Source organism: Scomber scombrus, chromosome 21 (genome assembly GCF_963691925.1).
Source record: "Scomber scombrus chromosome 21, fScoSco1.1, whole genome shotgun sequence".
Taxonomy (NCBI): Eukaryota; Metazoa; Chordata; class Actinopteri; order Scombriformes; family Scombridae; genus Scomber; species Scomber scombrus.
The window spans coordinates 17,150,197-17,171,161 of NC_084990.1; the positions used below are offsets into that span (position 1 = coordinate 17,150,197).

The 20,965-nt window shown below is 39.5% G+C and overlaps 4 protein-coding genes across 4 annotated transcripts; 1 reads left to right on the forward strand and 3 right to left on the reverse strand.

Annotated features, from left to right (window-relative positions):
* Window positions 1-2,015: 2,015 nt before the first annotated feature.
* On the reverse strand, window positions 2,016-5,531 carry mmp21 (matrix metallopeptidase 21). Its single transcript, XM_062442395.1, has 8 exons — window positions 5,379-5,531; window positions 4,872-5,292; window positions 4,383-4,649; window positions 3,714-3,853; window positions 3,439-3,580; window positions 3,086-3,343; window positions 2,792-2,964; window positions 2,016-2,321 (listed from the first exon to the last, which is right to left on the reverse strand). The coding sequence occupies exons 1-8, from the start codon at window positions 5,529-5,531 to the stop codon at window positions 2,016-2,018; spliced, it is 1,860 nt and encodes a 619-aa protein (XP_062298379.1).
* A 366-nt stretch (window positions 5,532-5,897) lies between these two features.
* On the reverse strand, window positions 5,898-8,946 carry uros (uroporphyrinogen III synthase). Its single transcript, XM_062442396.1, has 10 exons — window positions 8,707-8,946; window positions 8,162-8,245; window positions 7,956-8,039; window positions 7,775-7,871; window positions 7,493-7,567; window positions 6,959-7,033; window positions 6,771-6,854; window positions 6,554-6,639; window positions 6,375-6,473; window positions 5,898-6,286 (listed from the first exon to the last, which is right to left on the reverse strand). Exons 2-10 carry the CDS (start codon window positions 8,222-8,224, stop codon window positions 6,167-6,169), a joined length of 783 nt encoding a protein of 260 aa, XP_062298380.1. The 5' UTR covers window positions 8,225-8,245; window positions 8,707-8,946; the 3' UTR covers window positions 5,898-6,166.
* Window positions 8,947-9,104: 158 nt separating this feature from the next.
* On the forward strand, window positions 9,105-12,273 carry bccip (BRCA2 and CDKN1A interacting protein). Its single transcript, XM_062442427.1, has 7 exons — window positions 9,105-9,274; window positions 9,615-9,689; window positions 9,795-9,875; window positions 9,972-10,058; window positions 10,171-10,358; window positions 11,146-11,314; window positions 11,437-12,273. The coding sequence occupies exons 1-7, from the start codon at window positions 9,122-9,124 to the stop codon at window positions 11,605-11,607; spliced, it is 924 nt and encodes a 307-aa protein (XP_062298411.1). The 5' UTR covers window positions 9,105-9,121; the 3' UTR covers window positions 11,608-12,273.
* A 664-nt stretch (window positions 12,274-12,937) lies between these two features.
* Window positions 12,938-19,412, reverse strand: dhx32a (DEAH (Asp-Glu-Ala-His) box polypeptide 32a). Its single transcript, XM_062442839.1, has 11 exons — window positions 19,152-19,412; window positions 18,135-18,328; window positions 16,713-17,085; window positions 16,352-16,591; window positions 16,178-16,271; window positions 15,813-15,962; window positions 14,937-15,128; window positions 14,587-14,727; window positions 13,742-13,932; window positions 13,434-13,624; window positions 12,938-13,130 (listed from the first exon to the last, which is right to left on the reverse strand). Exons 1-11 carry the CDS (start codon window positions 19,410-19,412, stop codon window positions 12,938-12,940), a joined length of 2,220 nt encoding a protein of 739 aa, XP_062298823.1.
* Window positions 19,413-20,965: the final 1,553 nt, after the last annotated feature.

Consider the following 20,965-nt stretch of genomic DNA (forward strand, 5'->3'; position numbering starts at 1 on the left):
GATAAACAAACAGATCACAAGCCTCCACTATACTGCATCATCTTATGTACTTGGATTCAATATTAGTCTATCAATAATTCCTGCTGAGATGTCAACCACACAGCGACATACTGCAGCAACAAACATATTATATATAGCAACAGGCATATTAGATACATGAGCTCATTATGAATTAAAGAATGTCTATTAGCGCTCTTGGTGATAAAATAGCCCAGTAAATATTATAATTATCTTCAACTGCTACATTTTAAGTGGACTTTTGCTGAACCAAGGAGCCATAAATGATGCCTGCTATTCATTCACTGAAATTCCAGACATAACATGAAAATTATAAAGCATCTCTGAATTTTATCTCAAGAAAACAAGCAGACATCTTCAGCAGGGAAAGATGAACAAGGGTGTTTATTTGTATGCTGTCAGTGCTTCCTCAGGAAGCGAAGCCCTTTCTGTAAATGTGAGAGCAGACTCATCATCTTATGAAATCCGTCTCTGTAGCTCCTCTTACCCTGACATTTTGTTCCTTTGCTTGTAATTGATTTCTACTTCAATTTATTAATATAGCCTATGGAGCGCCTGGAGCACAACGCTAGTTATCTTGGGCCCACCAGGAGCTTAATCTCCTAAAATGAGCTGAATTAATAAGAGTGTTCAAGTAACATATTGATTACAGAATCGATGTCTGTTTCTTTGCACCATGCTCAAATGATTAGTATGAAATGGAACTGCATTAAGTAATAAGACGAGGACCTTTTTCAATCATTTTGTTACAATCTAAATTTCAATAGGCTTGTTTTTTGATTGATAGCGTGTAAATCTTCAACAAAACTATTCATAACAAGAAGGAATTCAAAGACGCAGGTTGCTAAATAGATGTTTTCCAACACCTCCATGATTTTATTGACAAAGCTTATACTTTTTTTCCCTTCCAAATCAGCCCAAAAAGCTTGTTGCACTGCAAGAGATGAATCACAACAGAACACTGAAGGGAATTTTGTATTGGGAGAATCATGGTTTTCTGGTCACATGACTTTCTTTCCTGCCTGTGGCAGCTGTGGATTTGACATTCTGCAAGGTAATTCAGAGGGAAGTGATAGTTTTCATACATTCAGTGCAGATGTGCTCTCAGATAGTCAAGCCAATGAGAAGCAATGGGACTAAGCAATGGGACAACGAATGGATCTGGCAATCATTTTGCATTCCTCCCAGCAACATATTGTGCAAATAAAAGGAGGAACAAAAAATCATATTTGAGGAATCTGAATGAATCCCTATTTTTAAGCCACTGTGTGCAATATTTTTGTGGATGTACTGTGAACATCATTATGTAAGATGTCTTTTTCTATACCATTATGTCAAAAGACCAGATGTTTTCCATCTCCAACCACTCGCATTCTTTTGAATAAATTTCCATTTTTATACATGCATTTTAGTTATTTTTACATATTTCATATAGATATAGGTCTAATGTATTTTACATGAGAAGTCACTTTACACTTCATGATACATATATTGTGAGCTGTGTTTTTTTTTTAGAATAAACATCTCATTTTTTTTTGTAAGTGTGCCCTTTGAAAGCAATTCCTTCCCTATACAGATTAAGATTTACATAGAGCAACCCTCAGCACAACACTGACAGGTATCAGCTATATTATATGTATATCAATAGGTGTCTGTATAAAGAACAGTAAACATTTGATAAATAAGTATACTATCACTTATGCTCTAAATATCTTAATCATAAGACATCCTTTAGGATTTTTTCCATGCCAGAATGCATTTGGCACCTCTAAGTGGGAGACAATGAAAGATAGAGCAGCTAGATATATAAATAAAACACTTAATTGAAAATGAGCCATCAAAATACTTAAATAGTAGTTTTTGAGAGTACAGTACTTAGAGAGTACAGTAATATGAGTTAAAACATAGATAATGTATACATGTAACACAAACAGTATGTAGATGTAAACACATCATTAAACATCAGTAGGGTTTAATGAATCTTTGCTTGAGCACCCTCAGCGGGTTAGTTTGAGTGCAGTGGGATGAACATTGCAGATGTCGAACCAGTACTGATCCACCTCCTTGTGTGGCAGCAGGCCATTTCGTGGCAGAGAGGGCCGGCGCCAACGATCACGGCTGCTCACCACCTGCCAGAAGCACGTGCCCTTGAGAAGAAAGATGGCATTGTGGGTGTAGGAGAAGTAGGCAGCGTCAATGTTGCCATCTGGATGATCTCCACTCACCACTGGAGGGAAAACATCTCGGATGTTTTTGGGGAAGCCTCTTGCCAAGCCATTCGTCTCCACATTGAATGCATACACCTGTTTGAACAGACAATTGTTTTCCCCCGTAAGAATTGTATTACTAACAGAAACCAACCAGTAGTACTATACTGATGTGTAATAAATTGTATGTACTTTGGCCCCAGGTTTTCTGTATGTCAGTTTATATTAATTTGACGAAAACAATTGTATAGTGAAATTATAAGACTAGATTTATTTAGATTTGAATTAGTTGATATTATCTGGCAAATCTACAATCAATTGAAATACCAAAACTTGACAGGGGCATTTGTGGCACCTGGTGGAATGCAGTAGCAGTTACCCACTTTGCCCAGTTGATAATCCTGCCTTGATTTAACCCCTAAATTGTCCCCCCATTGGTTTCATCTCAGATAATGCTCAAATCTACTGTTGTTTTTAAGATGCCTAATCTAACAATCCCTATGCACTTTCCTGTCCTTTGTATCTCCCCATTTCACATGTGTTAAAGAGAAAATAAGGATTCTTACAAGAGTGCTTTTGAAGAAATAGATGTGGGAGTCTCTCCTGTCATATATCGCTGTGTCAATGGGACCCGAGACCCCTGGGAAACCCTCAGAGATTATCCTTGGATAGCGGTGACCTTCTGGGTCCTGTATGAACACCTGGTCATTATCACTGTCATATCTCCAGAACCGAGTACCTGTATGCAAAAACAACCAAACATCTCTTTAGAACCATATTATGAAAAGCTACTGGCCACTTACTCTTTTTGTATAATATGCACTCTCTCTCTCTCTATATATATATACATATATATCTACCTTTGAAGAAGTAAACTGCATCTCTTTTTCTGGACCACACATGCACATGTGCATCCACTCCATCAATAGGAATTCCACGCCAGCCAATCTGCAGTGCAACTGGGTCTCCAAAGCGTGTTCTGTTATTTCTGTTTTCATAAAGCCAGTACCATCCGTCTCTGACAAAATAGGTGTTAAAGCGGACAACTACCTCCCCATAAGGTGTCTTTTCCTTTCTGATCCAATCAAATACAGTGCTGAATTGACCCTTACAGCCTCCTGGATGAAAAAAAAATGTTTTGTGTCAATTTATCAGAATATCATTCTGGGGCTGTGTTTATAAGTGTCCACTAGATGGTGCCGAAATCATATACCGTAGAGGTGCTGTATGGCTTTCCTGTCCATCCAGTCCATCTCAAAGCCAGACTCATGGGGCAGATAGCTGGGCTGCATTATAGATCCAGGTCTGTAGATGTGAGGCAGACCCAAGACATGACCAATCTCATGAACTGTGACCTAATACATGGAGAATTTAAAATTAATCAGCTTTAACGGAATCTATTTTTTTCATTATATTGTTTCAGTGCTCGGATTGACCTCCTTACAGGCTGCAATATCACTTGAACACTTTAATTAGGCTATTGCTTACTTTAAGAAGGCTGATGCCACTGCCGGCATTAGGATGAGTGAAATGTTCATCGTCATCAAAGTGTATATCACCCAGGAACCAGGCGTGGGCAAATTCCTGACCAGTCCCGTCAAACCTCTGATTACATCCCAGATGTCTACCTGAGTGGCAGAGATTTATCAAAGCGACCATCTTTTTTCAGTGAATTTGGGCAAAACAACCTTTACATATGGGTCAATGCATGTTTTATTTCACACAAATCTCAGATTTAGTGAAAAGTTAAATCCCTCCGGAGATAAGAGAAAGAAAAAACATTATTATACAAAACCAAAATATCCTAGCTCTTATGAACACTGTTAACAGGCATTACTGCTGCAGTGTTGGTTCTTGATATTAAAGCTAGTCTATTCTAGAGTGGCCAAATGATTTTCATTTTACTTTATATAGTCAAATGTCAAGTATGAATTTAAAAAATGATGATTTGTTCATTATCTGTAAATATCAGAATATCTGAATGAATAACACTTCAATATTGTACTTTAACAGGTGTTATATTCATGTTAATGTATTACTATAGAGCTTAATGATATGTGACCATATTTTTTTTTTTTAATAATGAACCTTCACAGAAAAATGTTATATTCAAACAAAGAATGATAGTAATGAGTTCCGTGAGCTCCTTAGACCTACCTGTGCCAAAGCCAAGCCTGATATCAATATCTTCCAGTGGGGAATGTGTGTCCTCTACAAACTCCAGCGGAGACACCTCACTCCACATCCTGAAGGCCAGCCTGAAGATGTACCTCTGATCCTCAATAGACAACTGATTGCTGTAGCCTTCTCCAATCAACCTCCATTTCAAAACATTCTTAGAAAAGGCCATGTAACCTGTTTCACTCAAATCTCTCCTGTGCCTACTCTTGGATATAAGAGTGGCAAGATGATGTTTCCGCAGGACTGTTTCGCTCTGAAGCGTTTTCACACTGATATTTACAATTTGACTGTCCATGTTGTTAACATGTGAACTATTTTTTAAAGTGTCGTCTTTGGTAAAGTCTTTTGTGTGATCTACGGTATCATTGGAAATGCCTGTGAGAACACTTTCTGTGTCATTAAAACTGAGTAAGTCCTCCTCAGAGGAGTTAACAGAACCAAAAGAAGTGTCACTGATTATATCACTTGATGTGTTGTTACTGTCAGTCTCATTAAAAGAATCACTGGGACTGTTTTCAATATCTGAGGCACTACTGTTCTCAGGTATATCAGGAGTGTTTAGGTCAAGCTTCTTGTCAGGGACTCCACACCTTGGTTTGTTCATGGCCAACTTGGTGGCCTCATCAAACACACCTGTGACAGGCAAGCCCGATACCCTCTGAAACTCCTCAAGTGCTGAAATAAATGCTTGGGTTTTAGTTGGACTGTTGCGGTCATATTGATCACCATCTGGATGAGCATCCCTTGAATGGGGGAGTGAAGTCCCCTCCTGGACCATGGCTTGAAGGTCATCTAGGAAGTCATCATTAAAAGAAGTGTCTGAATCTTCAAACTGACTCTCCTCCCAGTTGACTGGTTTAATGAATCCATATCTAGAGAGAAACAACTAAACAAGACATTTTCAAAGTTCCAAATATGCTGAAATACAAAAACACAGTTAGCAATTGGGAAAAAAATATGTGAGATTTTTACCTCTGCATTGTACTTGTCTGTTATGAGCTCCGCTTGGTGGGAATTAAGAATCTGCATATCAGAATGATCCCGATTATGGAAAAGTTTCTCTGCATCAGCTGAGCTAATGCTTGTCCAGAAAAGCAAAATTATCAGCTGGATAAAAGTCAGCATCGTGGTGTTGGTTTACTCCTGAGACTATATACAAGTGAAATGATGGCAGGCAAGTAAGAAACCACACTGCTTTATAGGCAAATACTGAGTTTCTCCACGCCTATCTAAAGGTGTGATTCTCCAGAGGTATCCCACTTTTCTCAGCTTTGTGTGAAAAGTAAACCTGTCTTTACTGCCTACAACTCCTGAATTTGACTGAATTGTATAGATGTTTTACACACACTTCACTAGTTTTAGATAGACTGTTGTTGACCTGTGCTAAGTAGCGAAAACCTTCACTTTCATGTGGACAATAACAGCGGTTTAGGGCAGTCATGACCTCTGCTGACACCTGCTTTGAACAGAACAGGGTTTTGAAATGAACCAAACTTTTCACACTGACTTAAATTTATTTTCAAAAACAAACTCTACATTGACTGTCTTGAGCAAGCTTAACAATAAATACAATTATAATATATACACTTTCATGGCTTGTATGGCACAACAGCCACTTTTTCTCAGTGCAAAATAACTTTCCAAACTGGCAAGAAGAGCAGCACACAGACAAATAACAAAACATGAAAACTGAAATACAGAATATACAAAGAGAGAAGATAATGTGGATCGGTTGGACATTTGAGGGTGGTGGGTAGTTACTATAAAGCTTTGGCTATTGATGCTGCCAGGTGTTCAGCTGTTGGCTTCTCTGCAGTACAGCTGACACACAGGCCCTCTGCTGTCATAGCGTCTTGTGTAGTGGGCCCTATGGCTGCAAACTGGAAACAAAAAAAGGTTTAAATGACTGACAGAGGCAACAAATATCTGATAAATTAGACTGATGAATTTTGCCTGTGGGGGTCATACCTTGATTTGAGTCAGCTGTTCACCTGACAGCCTGCGCACCACATCCAGGCAAAACTTCACTCCTGATGGACTGAAGAAAGCTATACTGGCTGGAGTGCCCTGTGAATGCAAACAGAGATGCAGTTAACACACAAAAAATACAAATGTTCTCTTTAAAATGTAGTAAGAGTGGGGTTCACCTGCTCTGTGTAGTAGTTCTTAAGATTTTTCGCCAGATCTGGATGTTCAGCTGTTTGATAGACAGTCAGCGTCTCAAGGGGAACTCCTGGAAACAAAGAAACAGAGTCCCACAGTGACAAAGGTAGTTCAATTACTATTTTATAATTAGTGTAACCCCAGTGGGAGTTTTGTCACCTTGAGTTTTAATCGAGAGGCACAACATGGGGGAATGCTTACCACTTTCCCTTAAAGCCGTTGGCAAGACTTCTCTTTTGATTGAGCCAAAGGGGAAAAAAAGTGGTGGAATATTTGTGTCCTCTCCTGCGATGAGAATCAGGTGTAAGGTCATATTTGTTATCAGAACGGATCATTAAAAAAATTGAATTAAACTGTGAAGAATGCGAGAGTATAAAATTATATCATACTTTCAATAATAACACGTGATAGCACGTCTGCTGTCCCAGTGTCCTCGCCCAAAGGGTTCAGACCAAGATTTCGTACTGTGCAGGATTAAAACATAAGAAAACATGGAGATTAGTATGATAAGCAATGCTGATATCATATCATGGCAATGCAAATATTCTTAAAACAAGTAACTTTTACTGTACTCTAACTTTAACTTCTTCAATAACAAAATAAGTACATGATAAAAACTAGCTACAAAGAGATCCAACTGTTGATGTTTACCATGAAGAAAGAGGGTAAAGCACACGTCAGAAAGGTGCAGCACCTGCTCGTTTTCTAAAGACCAAATACAGTCACTGTGTTTCACAGCAAACTGTCACTTGTGTACAACCTATTTCCTCATGACCGAGGGTACTAACATCACTTCACACATTTATGTCAGCACCAGGTGCCTGCCACACTCTCCTACACTTAGCATTAATATAAGAAACGTTTATAATAAGTAAAATGCACAAAGATGTAGTTTTTTGTGTTTTCATGTGTGAATAACGTACCTAGTGCAGCAGTTGCCTTGCCAACAACATAGATGGACTTGGTATTCCATTTGTCTTTCACTGAGTTATTCCACTCTGAATAAATAATGTAGGAAAAATATTTAACATTTAATCAAGCTAAATGACTTTAAAAAAAAAAAAATTTGTTAGTTAATGGTTATGATATCCAGTACACAGACTTAATAGATATTTAGCCAAACAGGGGTTTAATATCGTAATACCAGTGAGATACAGGTGCAACCATTATAATATTTGTGAAATATATTCTTTGTATTTTCTGACCTTCCCTTCTCTCATCTGCTTCTAAGCACATCTTCACAGCTTCCACTGCCCTTGGACTGGTAAATATGAGCCCTCCATGTTTTTCTGGCTGGAAAAGCTGACATAGAGAGTCATAGAAATGAACTGACATGACATAAATGAAATAAATATATTAATCTAATACTTTAACAAGTGCTTTTACCTTATCTGACAAGGTGTTTAATGAGACAAACTTAAAAGACAACACAGGAATTAAGGTTGCTTTGTGACCATGTGATGCCAGCTCCTGGGGAATAGAAATAATTTAAAATTAGGAGTCAAATAGAAAGTATTAAACTATGACTACGGATATGTGTGAACTGAGTAGGCTACTATTGGATACAAGTTAATGGGGGAAATCGCCTTTACCTTAATGTAAGGATCTGGTCCAGCATCTACATCCCTTGGCTCTTTGAGAAGCAGTACGTGCATCTTGAAAAAGACCTCAAAACACTGGATAAATAAAAGGGATCAAATATGAATATGAATGCTGTTGTCGAAATGAAGTCAGCGTGTAATATTGCAAAAACACTGAGGACGGAGGGTGTGAATGTACAGCAAGCTAAAGCTACACCCTAAAAATGTCATGTGCAGCCTGCTGATAACAATATGTACAGTCATGATTATTGGACTGTATTTGAGGAGCAAATACAAAACAAGCATAACAGAATAATACTTTTACAATTGAAACCCAGTGTCTGCAACTTGTGTGTTATTGTTTACATTAACAAGCCACACTGTGAAGTGGCAGCCCAAGTTAGCTGGATTATCTGTCCCCTTTGTAGCATCGGTCCATAAACCTCGATGACAGTAAGCGATTTATTTGTATTGCTCGTCATGTACAATGATAGGATCTACAAAATATGGTCAGAAAACAATAAATTATTACAAAATATTGCAATAAATGTGTGTACCTTGAATGTTTCCTACAGCTGTGTGCATGACGACTTCAGATACGGTTAAGAAGGGGAGTCATAATGCTGTACATTTGACTAAAGTCCCCAAAAAAATCGAATTATATGTAACAAGACATACATAATTGATTAACTTAAACCACAAAAATATTCCTTTATAGTTCAACTACCAACGCATAATGGCAAAATGTTAGCTTAGGCACAATTTAAGTAAATAACCTCCCCTTTTTCCAAATTGGTTTATTCCACTTCCCTAACTGTTAACTAGCCGTCATTGCGGCTCCGGTGGTTGCTACGATAAGCGGAATGTCTCGTACATTTTGAGCCGTAATGGCGGCTACAGTGGTCAAGTTTCCTCACCTTGCCTCGACTTTAACCTTTTCCCCCCGCCCACTTAAGTTGGCATGCGTGTTGCATGTTTGCAAGCATGGCTTCATCCGCTAAGAGGAGAGCTGTTGGTTTAGGTGAAAATCCCGAGGAAAGTGAAAACAGCTCCGATGAAAACCCGGAGGATGATGGCGATTCTGGGGAGGAGGATAGCGAGGCATCGGAAGAGGAGATAAATGAGGTAAAACAACAGACTAGTCTTTGATAGTGTGCATGGCCTCGTTAGCTTGCTAGTTAGCCAGCTAACCCAACTGTCGACTAAAAGGTAATAGCAGATAATTGGAAGCCACATAAACAGGATTAATAAAAAATAACGTTAGATAATTGGCCCAGAATACAAGAAGTATAACAATAGTCTTTTCCATGATAACTTGGCTGTAAGTTCAGCAGTTTTACAATGCACAACCTGAATGACCGATTCACTCAAAAAGTACATGATATAACTGGCTAATTGATTAAAGTAATAAAGTACTGCAGGTTTCAGCTGTTAACTGTTTATTGTGATATTGTTTTACATTCAGGAAGTAATGGTGGACTTCGAAGCCCACAACATTGCTGTCAACGACTTCAATGGCATCAAGAAACTCTTACAACAGGTTTGGGGACAGAATTCATATTTTTGCATTAACTGAACCTCAAGTTATTTGCTAAGTGGCAGCTGTGCTTCATTTTGATGCCACTTCTGGTTTGTTTGTGTGCAGCTGTTTCTGAAGGCTCACGTAAATACATCAGAGATCACAGATCTCATCATTCAGCAGAATCACATTGGAAGCGTCATCAGGGTGAGTTACTGAAAAGGTTAATCCACTCATCATGTACTTAAGAGTATTTTTCAGCAGCTTCAATTCTATAAAATGTTGACTTTTCTTTTGCTCCAGCAAGCTGAGGTGCCAGAGGACAGTGATGATGATGATCCAGATGAAGTGTTTGGCTTCATCACTATGCTCAATCTGACAGAAAGAAAGGTGACACACACTGAATATCAACTGTATACACTCACTTGTAATATATAAGTACATTTATACACATGACAGCAGATAGGTTAATGTTTCAGTGTGTGTGTGCTGCTGTTTGCAGGGTGTGCAGTGTGTGGAGGAGGTGAAGGATCTGCTCGTGGATCAGTGTGAGAAGACATCCACTCACAGCACGATGGAACAGCTGGAGCAGATCCTTAATGACACCAGCAAGCCTGTTGGGTTACTGCTGAGTGAGCGCTTCATCAACGTACCTCCACAGATTGCCCTTCCACTGCACAAACAGCTCCAGTGAGTTTAGCATGTCTTCTAATGCCCTCTTTAATAGTTACTCTTTAAGGAGAAGTATATTGTTAATCACATTATCAGCCAGAACAATGTGAGGTGCTTTGAAAGGAACAAAGGAGTCAAGAAATGCAGCACTTCATGTAGTCTCTCTAATTTAGCAAATGGTATATACATTTTTTTAAACACCTGATTTATAGCAAGGTGCTTTCTTACCACTGCAGCACTTTATTGCAGTTTTACACATGCAATTACAGCTGCATGTGTACAATCTAGCTTAATCATGTTTTTATGAATTACAAATTCAGATTTGTAATCAAAATGCATGTTGTAACTCTGGATTAAATAAGCAGTTCTTATCAGTTTCATCTCAGTACACCTGAGCCACAGTATCCTGGAAGAAAATTCCAGAATTATTTATTGCTTGTTTGTGAGGACAGCAGCAGCCACACTGCATTTTTATTTTTCCTTTTTTTGTGGTAGTGAGAGGATATTGTCAGTGTGTTATTTAAGAGCAATGATGTGTTGCCACTAGGGGGCAAAACTATATGTTGTTATCACAGTATTGTATCCTGGGAGTGAATGAACCCGTCGACCCTCTATCCTTTGTATGAACTTCTCATTGTTTTTGAAGCAGTACATGACCTAATAGGGTTTCGTATAGGAATACACAAACTATTTGTAGTGTCTCTGTGGTTTGAGTATAAAAATGAAATGCATCCTTGGTCATGGTCTAAAATACATCTTTTGCAAATGTAGTATGCAGAAAAATAAATGGCATTCTTTTCTTCAGGGCAGAAATCACTGAAGCTCAGAGGACGAATAAGCCTAGCGGGAAGTGCCACTACTGTCTGATGATCAGCAAGACCTGCAAGGAGGCAACCAAGACTATCCCAGCCAGAGGAGGACCTCCCAAAGAGGAATACATATTTGTCAATGCAGAGGAGGAATTCTTCTATGAGGTAAAGTCAAATTATGTTAATGAAGTGTTCCGTAATAATTCACAATACATATTTGGACATTTGTATTGATGTACAAAAAACTTGTGCAGTATAAATTTGAATCTCCTGTGTTCTCCTTACAGCAAGCCATCATGAAGTTCCACTACTCGGTCCAGGAGGATGCAGACTCCTGTTTGAGTGGAAGGTGGTCGTTCGACGATGTACCCATGAAGCCTTTCAGGACAGTGATGCTGATCCCAGCAGACAGAATGCCTACCATTATGGACAAACTGAAAGAATACCTAACTGTGTGAACCTCATAATAAACTAAGATCCTATGCACATACTGAAGACCTTCAAGCTCATGGAAATGATTCAATACATGGCTCTGTCAATTACAGTAGTGCAAGTATTGTAAACCTTACATTTTGTAATTGTTGCGTAGGGACAGTTTCCTTTTTCAGCAACTTTAAAGATTTACAAATTTTTGGTTCAGTTAAGACAATACAGAAGGAAAACATTACGGTTATATCATGTGAATATGATTAGAAATACAACACTTAGTCATGTTGTCTACAAAGACTTGTGTATAACACAGTTAAGACAAGTTAAGATTACTTTTGTATTAGTGGCAAAAGCTGATTGGTTGGGCTTGTTATCCAGCCTCCACAGATGGTAAAGGGATGAGTGTGTCATCTCCTGTTGTATCACATGACTAAATCGTAAAGCTGTTTAACAACATACATATGAGAATTACTAACCTGCCAGTCTATATTTTCCTTTATCACTTGCTACACAGTTCATTATCATTGTAGATATAAAAAAAAAAAGACCATACAATTTTTTAAATAAAAGCAGATAATTGAATGGTGGATATTTCTGCTAAAGCACTGTTCTACTGTTGCATTTTCAATTAATATGTACATCTCTTGGTACTGGTGATCAATAAATGCATTATACATTTGCATCCTTTGACAAAAGTCTGCTTTCTGAATCTGTTGATTTATACCTTAAGTCTCAAAGCTAGATCCTTACATACGATGTCAACCTGACGAACAACACCAAGACGTCTGAAAAGGACAGCTTTGTATAACAAACAAGAAGAAAGCAGATGACAAGTGACTTCTTTAGCAGCATGTTTACTTTATGTATCAACAGGCTAAACCATCTCTGAATCTGTCTCTTTGTTTTTTGCACAGGTGATTTTTTTCCCTTCCCTCCCTTTCACCTAAAGCAAAAGATGACATCCCCTCTGCTGCTCATTGCAGTCTAAAAACCTAACCAGCTGTCAGTATGCTAGCAATTTCCAGACAAACTGTTTGTTTTTCAGTGAAGAGGAAAAAATGTTTTAGTGTGTGTGTAGGCAGCTATATGCCTGCTGTATTGGACCACACATCATACAGGTGTTTTTACATTGTGCAACATGTCAACGCATTAGACAACATCCTCATTTCATTACAATGTGAGGATAGATATGATGGCGTCAACCCACTTTGCTCATGTACATCAACATGCCCATCAATCAGCTTTTAAGCAATGTAACAAGTTAATATTACAGTCTGGTGTTCATTGACTACACAATTTACAAGCATATCAATGTGGCGACAGATTAACAGTGCAGATTTTCACATTTATAGTTTTGGTTCATTGAATTACACATCTGTCATAAGTCTGCGGCACCGCTGCACAGCCACTGTCGGTGTCACTGCTGTCAGGTGCAGCTCTTTGTTCTTTACAATTTCTTGATCCGTCTGGATCCAGCATGTCTTGCAGTATGTTTTTGCTTTCACTAGGGGGCAGATTGTAGAAGAAGTACAGTGGTGCCATTTGAATGAACCTAAAATGACAACAGAATTGGAAAGACAAAAAACAAAAACAAACAAGTGATAGTATGATTAATATTTTATAAGTAACTTTACATAAACTCCCCATTATGCCTCATTAGTGATTTCAAGAGGATTAAAAAGATAGAAATACCCCCAAATGATTCAGTCTTACTGTAATAACAAAAATAAGCATGTTTTTCTCATCAATATTGTAAAAAACAACATAAGTCCCAAGAACTCCAATATAATCTATTTGTAAACATGGCTTATCTGACAGTGATGTAAAAAGAAAAACAAAAAAAAGATTTACTTACACTTGAGGGGAAATTTCAGATACTGTTCTCATGCAGTTGTTCTCTGACAGTGTGTACTCATGGAACATAACCCACTCTGGCAGTCCCAGTTTGTGAGACTGGGCCCCATAGCTGGAGAACGGGTGCACCTGGGCCATGTGCTTGTGTGTCAGAATGAAGTAATTTCCTGATCCATCCACATCTCGAGCAATCTACAAACAGGAACATGCAGCAGTGAGACAACACAGTGGAATGTTTTTATAAAAAGATGCTGGGAAATTGAAGTAAAACCAGGAAATTGTTTCAAATATCTTTCAGGTTGTACATACCTGCATGAAGAACCCAGCCAGGAGAGTTCTTTTGATGTTGTGGGTGTTGGTCTTGGTTCCAAAGGACGGTTCAGATATGGGAAGTTCAATCCTATTCAGGGTGTCAGTCAACTCTGATCTAATGGCCTCAGCGGTCTTCAGGGCAGAATGATCTAGGTAGTAGTCCTGGCACCACTTTTCAGCACTGAAGTCTGGAAAATACCACATTGCATACAATAAAGCTTTGTCAAACTCAAGAGTGCCTTGATGCCTTTTTTTACGGAGTGAAACACACTAAATGACTGGATGGAAGCATTGCGTTCCGTAAAATTATTGTTTTTTTAATCTTCAATGTCAAGCTAAGATACCATCTTCCACATCACAAGAACTGCTTATGAAAATCAGAAGACTTCATTAAAATGTATGATTGTGTTAAGTGCTCCTGCTGCATAGTCTTGTCCAGAATATTATTCGTGTGAATCATTTTTGTTCTTCTTATCAGGCTTCCTTCTTGTATATCTATATATACCTATAGAACATACATATTTTTATTTAAAGTGACAATGTGTAACACTCACACTTATTTTAACATAATTCTCATTTAATCTTGCCTGTGATTCTTCTGTTTTTTAAGTCTTTAAAGCATTTTGAAATTGCCTCTGTGTGTGTACTGTTCTCTATGAATACCTTGGTATGATGATTCTAGGCTATGTACCAAAACCCTCATTTGTTTTGCTGCCACAGTCAAGAATAGATTGAGAAACTGCGGTAAACACGTATCAGGGTCTGTGTGTCACATTATATTGCAGCATATTTTAAAATGTTCTCTCTCTGTGGCTGTAGATGGTCACTGACATGCGCCTTACATTGTTCTCTCTGACTCTGTTTGAAGGCATTGTAGATGTTAATGAGGGTGAAGTGATCGCCCTCGGGGTGCTGGAACTTTCTGTGACACTGGACTGCCTCATGTGTCATGCCAGCAGGTGGCTCCAGGAAGCAGCTTGGCGCTAAAAGACAAGAACCAACCAGGTCAACGGCACTGAGACAAGCCACTCTCACCAAAGACCATCTGGTTCAGTGTCTGAGAGAAACTGCTTTCTACAGATGAGCAGTCCATATGGTGAATCTAAGGATCTGCAGTCAGATCATAGATAAAGACATTAAGGGTACCAGTAACGAATTACAAACTGAAAATGAACACATGGCACAAACATACCTGATAGCATCGCTGCAATCGTCAACATCTCACTCACACAGTCGAACTCGCAGGATGCTAGAAGAGATTTGGCCATCTGAGGGTCCAGAGGGATTTCAGACATTATGATCCCAATCTCAGACAAATTGCCATCGTCATCTAAAGCTGCGAGGTAATCCAGCTCCTCCAAGGCCTGCATGAGACCCTCTGGATCTGCACCAAGGAATGAACCAACATTAAATTGTATTTGATTCATACATTCAACAAATCAAATAAGAATCTGTATAGTCTGACTAGATGTTACACTAAAATGTATTTAACGAACCACCCCTCCCTGACTTTAGTGGCAGAATTAAGTGGCTTGACTGACTTTAACTACAATTGTCTCATTTATACACAGACAAAAGTATGCTATCACCATAATTTGAAAAATGCTTTAATGACATTAAACATCCTATACTTAGTGGGTATTCATATCCCACATAACTTCTGCAAGAATATAGATATTTCAGCCCTTTTGGCTTTTACTTCCTCTTCATTGTACCAGTCTGATGCTGCCCTAACGACATGTTGTGTAATCATTAATGAGCTGGCCTCTTTTAGCCTGTTCTGTTCTCTCCATATTAGGGTGCGTTAAAGCTCAGACAATGGTTAGTAGCACGGTCCTGTCAGCTCAGCTAAATCATGGCTGACTGGGTCCAAACAGCTACACAGAGCAAATATTCATCTGTACTAACTCTTGCCAAAAAAAAAAAAAAATCCTTCAACATACACCTCTCTGACTGTGTTTTAGTGTGTGAGAGTGATGCTGTCTGTAGGAACCACTGACCCTAAAATAAATTCTTGTAACCATGTTGCAAAAGTAATTTGAAGATTTCTGCCAGCAGGCTACTTCACCTGGTCTGTCAATAAAATCACACTGTCCGAGGCCGCCTATCTCCATCCTTTTTAGGAAAAGGACTGTTGATGTAATGTTAGACTCCAAGATCTGTGGGGATCTCTCTGCAGGAAGCTGGCTGTCCTCTGGATATAGGCAAAAACATTTACCTAAGAAATAAAGTGAGCTATAATCAGGAAAGCAACAAGCTGATTCACTTAATTGTGGTTGTGCATGAAGTGATTTAATTAACTGATGTTGGAAGGTTTTTCCTCTCGTATAATTATAATCAAGAGTTTTTGTGTGTGTGACTTTACCATTGACTTTGAAAACATCAGAAAGGAACCTTTTTCAACTGAGACCCTTTTCAGACTGTCAGACATACCTGTTGGTCCAGAGAGCCGCTTGCGTACATCTGCCTGGAACTGACTAATGGTTTGAAGCACCTCTGAGTTAGCTCTTATTCTTGGATTGTACACCTACAAAGTCCAAACACATGCCATTCGAAATCAGAATATTACTCATTTAAGGAAGACATGTCTTTTTGGAAATCACTCACCATTTTTTTCTGGACTCCTGTGTCGATGACAAAGTTAACAGACTCTGATGCCCACCACATATCCTCCCCCTGTTGGTTAGAGAGGAAAACCTTTCTTGACCCCCTGGAGTCAGGTTGTTCGGTCAAGCTAGGCAGCAGCCCTCCCTGGCCTGGGCACAGGACCACAGGCACCATCTGGCCAAGCTCCACTCCTAGCCTGGTACGCTCTCTCTGGAGGATGCTGTGGGCACAATAAACCTCCTGCCGAAGAGATTACAAGCAAAGTAAGATAAGTTTGTTAAACCAGTCTCAGGCATTAGATTTAGAGTTGCAATATGTGGTTGGATGAAAATACTCTTAACAAATGCAATAAATCTCTCACCCCAGCTGAGGCAAAGAACACAACAATATCTCCATCCTCTTTGGTACGATGGATCTCCAGCACCAGTCTCAGCGCTGAGTAGAAGTAGTCCTTGTTACCGCTGTTGCTGTGGACCACTTCAGCAGAACACGAGTCCTCCAGACTGATGAGCGGGACCCCAACATAGTGGCCCAGCAGCTTGTCAGTCATGGGAGGAACAGCGAGGACCACCACTCTGAGCTCAGGCCTCTGCAGCAGGATGTCCTTCAGGAGACCCAGCAGTATATCAGTGCTAACTGTCCTCTCATGGGCCTGGTCGATAATAATGACCCCGTAGTGTTCCAGAAAAGGGTCCGACATCATCTCTCTCAGCAGCATGTCGTCAGTGCAGTACCTAAGTGATAAAAGCCATCAGGGAGGTTAATAGCAGAGGAATGATAAAGCAAGATTTTCTTCTGAATAGTGGCCACAAGGGGCACCTACAGGATAAAAACAAATTTTCTTTCAAAGTGTCAAAGTCAGCAAACTGACTCGGTAATACTTGTTACACAGCTAAATCTATCCAAAGTTTACCAACAGTAGCCACCACAAACTACTAATCATACCAGACCAAGTAAGGCTGTAGCCACATTGTAAAAGAAGATGATTATGTTCCTGTTTTTTTTCTTTCAAATACTATGCAGGCTTGCTTCAAGTCAAGTCCATGGTGGGAAAATGCGGTACATATAGGATAACATATCATGACATCATGATTATGGATACAGGCATTGTTTACAAAGTGTATTGTGTCAAATGTGACATTTAACGGCTGATCATTATCAATTATTCTATAAAATTACAAATAGATTAAATGAAAGGTATGTGTCAGAAATGTGTGAAAAATGTCCCAGAGCATAAGATGTTATAAACTATGCTGTCTTATTTGACTAAAAGTGCAAATCCAATATGGAATGATTGTGTGTTTTGGCATTTTGGTCAATTTAAACAATAGATTGATTTACAAAATTGTTGCAATTTTCTTTCACCAAAAAAAATCCTCATTACATTATGAAATGTTTATGATCAAAATGGTATAATAATGAAAATACATTCCATACACCATAGAGACTAAGAACTATAAAGTTACAGGATAAAGGATGTGCAACAACAACCCTCTCTCACAATTTAATCCTAAATGATGATATTGGTGTAGATTTCAGTTTTTTGATATTGGGCTATAAGCATAACTGCCTATGACTTGAAAGTCGCCAGTTTTATCCTGAGGCAGAATACTTGAAGGGAGTTTGTGCGTGACATTAACAATATGCCTCTATGGATGAGTTAGAAACACAGACAAAGAAAAGATTAAGAGTGACAGTGATGGCTTGTGGATGATATTTAAGTGTCATTCAAGTGTGCTGCTGCCGGCTGTGAAATAGACAGATTGAGATCTCGTCAACAGACCTCAGAACAGTGTCAGAGGAGCAGCACGTCTCCAGAGTGATGGTGTAACCCACTTCATGGCCTATGTTGACGTCCATTTCATCAGCCACACGCAAGGCCAGATCTACAGCCTGCTGCCTGTTAGTCTGTGTGCACACAACCATGCCATGCTGGTACTGGGCAGACAGGCAGAACTCTGCACACCATTGAGGGATCTGAAAGGGAAGAATCACTGAATGTTGTTCAACTGTTGTTATATGTCTTGACAGTAAAACATGCTTCAGAGTACCAATACTCCATAAAACATTAAACAACGGAGCATCTTCTTTTCACACCAACTTAGTTTTAAATGGCTGAACATCCTTTCAGGGTTGTATAAACAGCTTTTGTTTAAGCACACAGCAAAACAAACAGTGACAGGAGATATCCTATGGTATTATCGCTCAAAATGCAAAATTGCTTGGACAGCATGTGGCGGCTCCAGCGGATCAGGGCTTAGCAGCAGGAGGTCCCCTACCCTGCTGGAGCTTTTGTGCAGCCTAACTGTCAGGCGGGCAGGCTGAAGCTTGGACACAACAGCATCTGCTGAGCTGGACAGCCAGTTCACATAATGGTGAATACTGACTGCATAAACTTCTAATTCCATACATGTCAAAATAAAAATATTCAAGAGAAAGGCTGTATTGTTGGACATGGCAACACAACTCAGAGAACTTACGTCATATATAAATCAAATCAAGGGGAGCAGAATTCTCAATTTTCTATTGACTGAACAGACTGGACTGAGCACATGGCAACATTGCAATTCCAGCTGCAGCAGGTCATGCAAATTGGGTTATCCTTTGGTATTTTGATCCAAAAGTATAGGGAAATGCACTATTATTTAGATCCTAACAGAAGCATGTAGGGGAGTCCAACTGAATTCACCAACAGAAGCTCAAGTTGAATGTGGAATATCCTTTAATTAAATCTGCCTGAAAGACTTGACACCCCTTATTTCCCAGTCAGACATTAATATTTTTCAAAGTGCAGGCTCACCTGTGTGCTCCTTCCAGTCTTTGCTGTCCCAGACACAACAATCAGTTGATTGTTAACCAGGGCATCCTCAAATTCGCACCTGACCTTCCACACTGGCAGAGTCTTCCTCTCTTTTAGTAATTTATAGTAACGCGAGGAAAAGGGCAATCCATCGAACTGATTTAACTCCAGCTCATCTCCAAAGACAAGTGGATCTTCCCCGGGACATTCTTCATTTTCAGGGTAAATGTCTGGCTCCGCTGAATTATTCTCCTGCGACATGACATGTATATTTGTTAATCCAAGTGATAACGCAAGTGGTTTCTGTTCCACCAGCTACGGGTCCATTCAGTTTTTAATCGGAAATATTCAAAAACCGATTAAGCATGCGTGTCCATCCAGTTTATACAACATCATACATTTGCACCCTTGGACGGAGAAGATTAGAAATAAACAGAAGCTCCCTGCTCAGCCTCGTAATTTCTAAAACTATATTTATTAAGCTGTTCAAAGTTTGAAGTTGTTCTGTTTGGGGCTGGCTGACGCGCAGTGCGCACCGGTGCGTAATTTCTCTCCAGCATGGCTTCACACGTGTTTTGATTTGCATAGGGCTTCCACATTCACCACTGAACATGGGGTTGTTATAATCGCTTGATTATCCAAGGGATAGCAAAGTAGTGACAACACACAAGCTCTGGGTGTTACAACCAATGCTAATATCTTTCTTTTTTTCATGTAAATTTCTCTTTTAAAGTTGTTCGCAGTTTTTCAGATTCAGCTGGTGGTGCAGTGTCTCAGTAGTAGCTAGTAGATGCAGTTTGTATGGAAGCCCACTTCTGCCGCAAAAAAAAAAAAGCACCAGCAATGTTTGCTCTCATATATGTAGCTACATATAATAATAATTACTAAGATCCTGTAATTATGAGGGTTATTCTCATAATTAGGGCCCGAGCACTGACAAGTCAGTGAGGGACCTATTGCTTTTGCCAAGATTCTTATTATTCTTCTTGTTCACGTTCTTATGCCGCCAAATGAATCGCATTTTTGGTGGCCTGAACATACATGAAAATTCTGCAAACACGTCACAGCTGGTGAAAATTTATTTAATTTAATGTGATTGGACCCAAGCGTGGTAAGGGGGCTCTATAGCGCCCCCATACGTCGGGTCATGTGACCACAAATCCTCTCGGATCGGCTTGAAATTCCTATATGTCACAGCTCTCATCGGATCATGTGGAAATTAATTGTGTGGAATTTTTTTACCAAACAGGAAGTTGACCACGCGGCGTGGCGTGCACCGATTTTCATTTTTCGAACACCGCTTTGAGGACTTTACGATGTTCACAGAATCATGAAACCTGCCACGTAGGTTTAAAATCATGAATTCTTTCATCTGATTCCACATTTGCCCAACATTTTGCCCCAACAGCTCAGTATCGCCCCCTAATGCCTTTTCCCACTTAGTATGTACTGACAAACTCTAAAACTCACCAAATTGGACACACTCGTCAAGACTCACGAATATTATTTTTGGTATAAGCGCAACCTTTTCAGTGCCAAGATGACTCTACAGCGCCCCCTAGAACATTAAAAGTTGAAGCCCCGCCTTCTACATACACGTACATGAGTGACACATTCCTTTGTGCTGAGAAGTCACCCAGACTCATTTGTGGTCTTAGTTTGCCATCTAGTGGAGACATTAACCGCATCACACAATGTTCAATTAAAGGCACAGGAGCAAAGACATCTACATGCCAGTTTTGACAGCCCTGCCACTGCCGCACGCACCAACGTGCACGTACGGCGTGCGTTACAGTTGGGGGGAAAACTGGGGG

Coding starts and splice junctions, on each gene's coding strand:
- mmp21 (XM_062442395.1), bottom strand. CDS start 5,531: ATGCTGACTTTTATCCAGCTGATAATTTTGCTTTTCTGGACAAGCATT. Junction 3,344..3,438: donor AGCCATACAGCACCTCTACG/GTATATGATTTC, acceptor TTTTTCATCCAG/GAGGCTGTAAGGGTCAATTC. Junction 2,322..2,791: donor ATTTCTTCAAAAGCACTCTT/GTAAGAATCCTT, acceptor CTGTTCAAACAG/GTGTATGCATTCAATGTGGA.
- uros (XM_062442396.1), bottom strand. CDS start 8,224: ATGCACGTACTGCTTCTCAAAGAGCCAAGGGATGTAGATGCTGGACCA. Junction 6,855..6,958: donor ATCACGTGTTATTATTGAAA/GTATGATATAAT, acceptor TTCTCATCGCAG/GAGAGGACACAAATATTCCA. Junction 6,474..6,553: donor AGAACTACTACACAGAGCAG/GTGAACCCCACT, acceptor TTGCATTCACAG/GGCACTCCAGCCAGTATAGC.
- bccip (XM_062442427.1), top strand. CDS start 9,122: ATGTTTGCAAGCATGGCTTCATCCGCTAAGAGGAGAGCTGTTGGTTTA. Junction 9,876..9,971: donor ACATTGGAAGCGTCATCAGG/GTGAGTTACTGA, acceptor CTTTTGCTCCAG/CAAGCTGAGGTGCCAGAGGA. Junction 10,359..11,145: donor CCACTGCACAAACAGCTCCA/GTGAGTTTAGCA, acceptor TCTTTTCTTCAG/GGCAGAAATCACTGAAGCTC.
- dhx32a (XM_062442839.1), bottom strand. CDS start 19,412: ATGTCGCAGGAGAATAATTCAGCGGAGCCAGACATTTACCCTGAAAAT. Junction 17,086..18,134: donor TCCTCTGACACTGTTCTGAG/GTCTGTTGACGA, acceptor TTTATCACTTAG/GTACTGCACTGACGACATGC. Junction 15,129..15,812: donor TGATTTTATTGACAGACCAG/GTGAAGTAGCCT, acceptor TCCTTGGTGCAG/ATCCAGAGGGTCTCATGCAG.